Source organism: Populus nigra, chromosome 7 (assembly GCF_951802175.1).
Source record: "Populus nigra chromosome 7, ddPopNigr1.1, whole genome shotgun sequence".
NCBI classification, from domain to species: Eukaryota; Viridiplantae; Streptophyta; class Magnoliopsida; order Malpighiales; family Salicaceae; genus Populus; species Populus nigra.
In genome coordinates, this window is record NC_084858.1 from 12,801,619 (window position 1) to 12,807,621 (window position 6,003).

At 35.8% G+C, this 6,003-nt stretch overlaps 1 protein-coding gene across 5 annotated transcripts; it reads left to right on the forward strand.

Moving 5' to 3' along the window:
- Positions 1–651: 651 nt before the first annotated feature.
- On the forward strand, positions 652–4,804 carry LOC133698152 (transcription factor BIM2-like). Of its 5 annotated transcripts, none has more exons than XM_062120991.1 (7): positions 652–1,004; positions 1,076–1,181; positions 1,509–1,578; positions 1,670–1,765; positions 3,003–3,395; positions 4,057–4,183; positions 4,422–4,804. In XM_062120991.1, exons 1-6 carry the CDS (start codon positions 932–934, stop codon positions 4,132–4,134), a joined length of 816 nt encoding a protein of 271 aa, XP_061976975.1. In that variant the 5' UTR covers positions 652–931; the 3' UTR covers positions 4,135–4,183; positions 4,422–4,804. The 5 variants fall into 5 exon arrangements, with proteins under 5 accessions (XP_061976975.1, XP_061976976.1, XP_061976974.1 ...); XM_062120992.1 differs by having other exon boundaries at positions 4,428–4,804; XM_062120990.1 differs by having other exon boundaries at positions 653–1,004; positions 3,003–3,424; positions 4,428–4,804.
- Positions 4,805–6,003: the final 1,199 nt, after the last annotated feature.

The window sequence follows — 6,003 nt, forward strand, 5'->3', positions numbered from 1 at the left end:
TTAATTCAAAACATATAGAAAATACCTTAAACACCTTGATAAACCAAGAAATGGCCTTAAACAACCTAAAAACTGCCTTAAAAGCTGAAAATCAACTTGAAATAAAAACATTTCTCGACTTTAGATTTGATTTTTAAATTGAAAAAATAACTAAGTAGAATTCTCTTCACCAAATTGATCATGTTGACACTAAGATCTATTATTTTAGTTGCCAAAATTGGTGTTAACTTTGATTTTTTTCTTTTATCGCTAAAATCAAACGATCTATCTCTCATGTCTCTATAAGCAATAGCTAAAAGATAATAAAAATAAAATTTTATATTAAAATTGAATTATAAGAATATTTAGGAATCAAATGAGTATAATTTTGAAAGTTCGAGAGCTAAATTGAGAACTGTAATTTTCATCACCTTTTTTATAATTGTCATTCTTCTTTCAATTTTATTATTGATCAACAAATTTAAATTAATTATTCTTTAATTTAAACCCACAAAAATATAATTATTAAATAAAATTTGAGAAATAAAATAAAAAATAATTCATTGAGTTCAATAAAACATGAAAATTTGAACAATGTTTATGCACGCTCAAATCCCCACGCGCATGTTAGCAACCATCAACCTGACATCTGTCTTTAAAAACCCAACAAATTTAACAAATAGTAATAGGATAAATAAAAAAAATAAAAAAAAAATAAGAAATTCTCTGAATATCAAATCATATGATCATCTCCTAGGGCCTAGGGCTTCTTCTCTGCACAACTGTACACACTCTCCCTCTCTTTAAATACGGTCCGGTTCCTCCCGAAGGTCGGATCTCCTCTCACCCCCTCTCTCTCTTCAAAACTGAAATTCTGCTGGTTTCACGGAAGAACTTCTTCTTTACTAAGGAAAAAATAAAAAAATTGTCGAGTCGAGATATAGTAGTAACTATGGTGAAATCAGCGAAGTCTCAGCTCGACGAAGAAGATGAACCTGAAGACTACGACTCGTCGTCCTACAAAGGTAACGTCAACGTACACAATTCTTTTTGTTTTTAAAATGATTTTGTTGACTAATGTCATAAATATATATAGGGGAAGTAGTGAAACCAGAGAGTAAAAGCAGCGAGCCGAAGGCGAATGCGAACCGTTCCAAGCATTCTGAGACAGAGCAGCGTAGAAGGAGCAAGATTAACGAGAGGCAATGTTTTTTTGAATTACATGAAATTTTATAAAAATGATGACGATTGTGCTATTTCTATTATCAATTGCGGAATGTGCGTTGTTTTAGGCTTAATTGGCGAAGGAATGATTAAGAAATTTCATAATTTGATGATATTTTTGTTTCAATTTGTTAAAATTTAGTGACTAGACACTAGAGATTTTTTTCTTAAAGCTTTCGCGGTATGAGTATTTTGCATTTGATTACTAATGCATCACTCTTTGATTTTATATATATATAACTTGACATAAATACTTTAAAATAGGAGTTGTTTTTGGCTTATTGATGGCATGTTTTGTCAAGCAGGTTCCAGGCTTTGAGAAATCTTATTCCTCAAAATGATCAGAAAAGAGATAAGGCTTCGTTCTTGTTAGAGGTGAACCGATCAAATATGTTTCATTTTTTTTCTTTCATTTTGGTTTTGAATTTCTGCTTCGATTGAAAGTTTTTTTTTTAATTTTATGCAGGTTATAGAGTACATTCAGTTTTTACAAGAAAAGTTACAAATGTATGAGGGATCATATGAAGGTTGGAGTCAGGAGCCAGCTAAATTATTGCCATGGGTAAACTTTCAATTCTGAACATGTTCTTGTCCGTGTGGGTGTTATTGCTTTTGATTAACATTAGTCTGCTTGGTGCTATTTACCATCACTTATAATATACTTACCTCTGTTTAAAACCTCATGAAACGAGAAAGGATGTTTATGTTAGTTTTCGAGTCGGCAACAACTCTTTATTGATTGTCCAAAAGAAATAGTAGCTGAGTCCTTTTTGGCTTGAATTTCCTATTATATGATCTTTTAACTTGAATATTTTCTTAAAAAATGACCGTACCCTACCAATTCAATAACAAACTAGGGTATGGAATAAAACAACTTCAAGGATAGATGAACTTCATTTGTGCCTCTTTGTCTGCGCATTTGAAGGATAGATGAATTATGTTTCTAATTCTTGCGCCTAACATGCAAGGTGGGTTTAATGGTCATAACCAGGAGAGGGATTATTGCTTGGGTATGAAGGATGTGCTCACAATTTACAACTTTGAGAACATTTAAAACACATCCATTGAAGTTCACTGATTTTGATTAAGATATGCACATTTTAATGGGTTCCTGTGTGCTTTTTACATACAGCATAATAGCCAAAATGGGATAGTGATGACTTCCATGGTACCTTTATTTTTTCTAACTTTTATATTATAAAGTATATTTAAAATGTGGATGGCTTTCATAATTTGTAAACAAGCCAATAAATGTTTTCTTGTTTTCATTACCAGTCCAATTCTGATTTCCTGAAAGTTAGGGTTTCTTATAAACGACTTAGTCATGATATATTGAGGTTTTGCTGCATGTACTCGCCTGTTCATTTTGGAATGTTGAAGATGCGACCTTGGTTTAAAGTGCAGGACTGAGAGTTTCAGGGCCTTCGATGATTTGGGGTTTGGTACATTGCATGACTTGCATACTGGCATTTGAATGCATGCATTTGTAGGCTAAAAAAAAACATTCTCATTGGATCTAGTGGCCTAGGTTCCAAAGGTGTTCTCATAAACTTTTTAATCTGGACCATATGATGGGCAAATTACACATCAAATGTTAGTGAATTTTAGTGAACAGAGGGAGGGCTATTCATCTTATGTTCACTGATCACGTTAAGAACAGAAAATGCATGTGTTGTTCTCTTTGTTGAATATTTTATAGACATGAATTGTAATCATGACCGCTTTATATTTGATTGTGGGGCATATTGTTCCCTATATTGTTCTCCCTTCCAAATGGTTTTTTTTTTCCTTTGAAACAGAAGATTGATCGTGCTTCTGCCGAAAGCCTACTTGATCATACACAAGTTATGAAAAATGGTTCTGCTCATGAGAATAGTGTCATGCTTGCAAATGTACATAACTCAATAGAATCTGACATGGGCGCTGCTGCAATGTACAAAACATTGGATCATCCCCATGGGCCCACCAACCCAGCAATTCCATTTGATGTGCAGACACCATCGAATGTATTTGCTGCTGTTGGGAGGGGTGGTTTGCCTGCACAGTCTTTGCAGGAATCTGTTTCTGACGTTGAGAACATGGCTTACCAGCTTCAATCCCAGCTGTTGCACGGTAGACCATGCGCTACTGAGTGTTCTACTCCAAACAATACACTGAATGGACAGGAGGACTTGGGGAGTGACAGTCTATCAGTTAATATCTCAAATGCCTATTCTCAACAGTGAGCATCTGCCCATCTCTTAATAATTCTGTTGCATTAGTAATTGTGAAACGAGCCATTAACCATGTTCTTGGAATAAATTCACTTCATGGTCATGCGTATTATGGAACTAGCATGTTTGGTCATGTATACTTTGCACTGACCTTAACCGTGGGAGATGTGGGAGATCAGGAAAGAAAATTCATGGTTGTCTAACACCATCTCAAAAACTTAGAAGAGTTTGATGCAAGTATCTATGAAAGAATCGTCTAGGCTAGTAACTTGGTCAATAAAGTTTTTACTTCGATGTTGTCTGCAAGTTTATGTTTTCAAATTTCATGCACCGCACTTATCTGGGGTAAGGTTTTTGTGCAAGGTAAATTGGTGGGTCATCACGAGGGTTACTTGAATTTGTATGGTATGAGGTGTAATATATGCCAATGATTATTCCCTTGTTTATGGTTTGATTTTTTTTTAGGGATGTCGATTTTGTTGGAACAAATTGATTTTGAACTTCAGAATTCATACCAGTTAATGCGGTATTAATAGTAGTCTTAGCAATCATTCCTGCCATCAGTTCATTTTGCTGTTAAGTAGTACTGTAAAGAGATCTTGTAGATGCTGTTATAGAATGGGTTTTTGGTGTTCAACAGGATATTGAATACTCTGACCCAAGCACTACAATCCTCTGGTGTGGATCTAGCACAGACAAGCATCGGAGTGCAAATTGATGTTGGCAAACGAGAAAATAGTACAACTGCTGTGGCACCCAGTTCAAAGGTTTATTTCTATGATCCTAAACTAATTATTGGAAGCCCTATATGATTCCATGATTTTTGAACAAGGGTAGCATATTTGCTTTGTGATCTCTCTCTCTCTCTCTCTCTTTCTCTCTCTCTTGAAAAAAAGGAATTGGCAATTTTATGATCCTAGACTAGAGTTTTGGAAGCCCTATGATGCTATGATTTTTTAACAGAAACCCTTGATGATGCGGTGATATATATTTTTTTTTTCTTAGGATCAGGTAAACCAGTATCTAAGCAATCAACTACTCGTGCAAGATGGAGTTGGGAGCAGTGCAGAAAACTCAGAACAAGCTCATAAGAGGCCAAGAAGAGAAAAATGCTAGTGTATCATTCGGCTCACAGTGTATCTACCAGCTTGATTACTTCATTTGGTCCTACAGAAAATTCGGTGTTCGTTTTTGTTTGTCCATCATCCACAGCCAGGTTCGGATCAGTTGTACATGTATGTATTATATATGCTCTTTGGCTTGTTTCCCAGTGGCGTGGAGTATCCTGGAAGAAAGTAAGAATGAGAACTTATCTTCCCCGTTGGTTTTCTCATTTCAGATAGAGGCTTTTCCATACGTATAATAAGAAGCTGCTTATTAACCTTTCAGTGGTTTTGCCATGCATGAAAAGCTCTTACCTTGGATTTTTTTTCTTCCTTTTCCTTGCTTCTTTATCTTAAGCTGGTGCTTGGTGGCCTGCACCAAATTGTTACAGATTATGCCGAATTCTTTTCATTCCTCAGCCCGAGATTCTATCCCTCGAGTGCAACTGAGCTTTAAGCTGATCATGGCCATCTAATATTGTTGATGTTAAAAATATTTCAACCGAAATTAGAAAGCAAAGTGGAAGAATGAATGTGTGATGCGATGTTGTGGGCAAATGGTCAGATCAATTTCTTCATATTACAAGGGCTTGAAGAGGCCAGACATTTGTTTTGAAACAGGTAGACTTCCATAACAACGAGAGCTCCGAATTGGATGACGCAAAATGGGTTGATTTCAGGATTGGCTTTGCGGTTCCGCCCTTCACAACCGCGGATTGATCTCGAGGAACACACACACGTTCACCAACATGAATATTTAGCGATACAAGTAACTCTTACATCATAAGCTCTTGTGTTCTCAAATAATAGTCGAGTTTTTCACTGCCCATAAAGACTAGTGCACTCATTGACAGTTACAATTGTTCTGTTGAGAAGGCAGCCGGAGGTAATTGATACACTGAAATAGCCATTTTTGCAGGTGCATAAAACGATCTACCAACATGAATGCTAGTGTATCGGTAAAATGAGCGACTACCTATGACTAAAATGTTCGGCAAAGCTTTAATCTAGAGAGGTTCCTTCAATATAAGGGGGTTATGTGAAGGACGGACCTCCATCACAGCCTCCAAAGCCAATCCTTTCCACCTTCTATCATTGGCATTGCTTATTTCCTCTCATCTTTGACCTCCTCGCATCACCTCCCAGTCTCTTCTACTTCTGAAGTACCAACTACAGGAACGCTTGCCGCTAAACTCCCCACTGTTGGGTTCCATCCACAAGACGTCACAAAACATCCTATTGATTTGTAAGTAGCAACCCGTCGTGTTGTTGATAAAAATTATGATGAAAAATTTTGTAGTTATTTTTCAATGAAACGCTGATGGAATTAAAAAAAAAATTTAAAAATTTTATCCGCAATTCTGTCGGTATTTTTGACATGTTAAAATTGTTAGATGAAAATTCCATCAGCTATTTTAAAATCACGATAGCCCCCTCTCTCTATTTCAACTTTTTCATAGAACCCTAAAAATATATTCCCCAAA

Coding starts and splice junctions, on each gene's coding strand:
- LOC133698152 (XM_062120987.1), top strand. CDS start 932: ATGGTGAAATCAGCGAAGTCTCAGCTCGACGAAGAAGATGAACCTGAA. Junction 1,766..3,002: donor CAGCTAAATTATTGCCATGG/GTAAACTTTCAA, acceptor CCTTTGAAACAG/AAGATTGATCGTGCTTCTGC. Junction 3,425..4,056: donor TCAAATGCCTATTCTCAACA/GTGAGCATCTGC, acceptor GGTGTTCAACAG/GATATTGAATACTCTGACCC.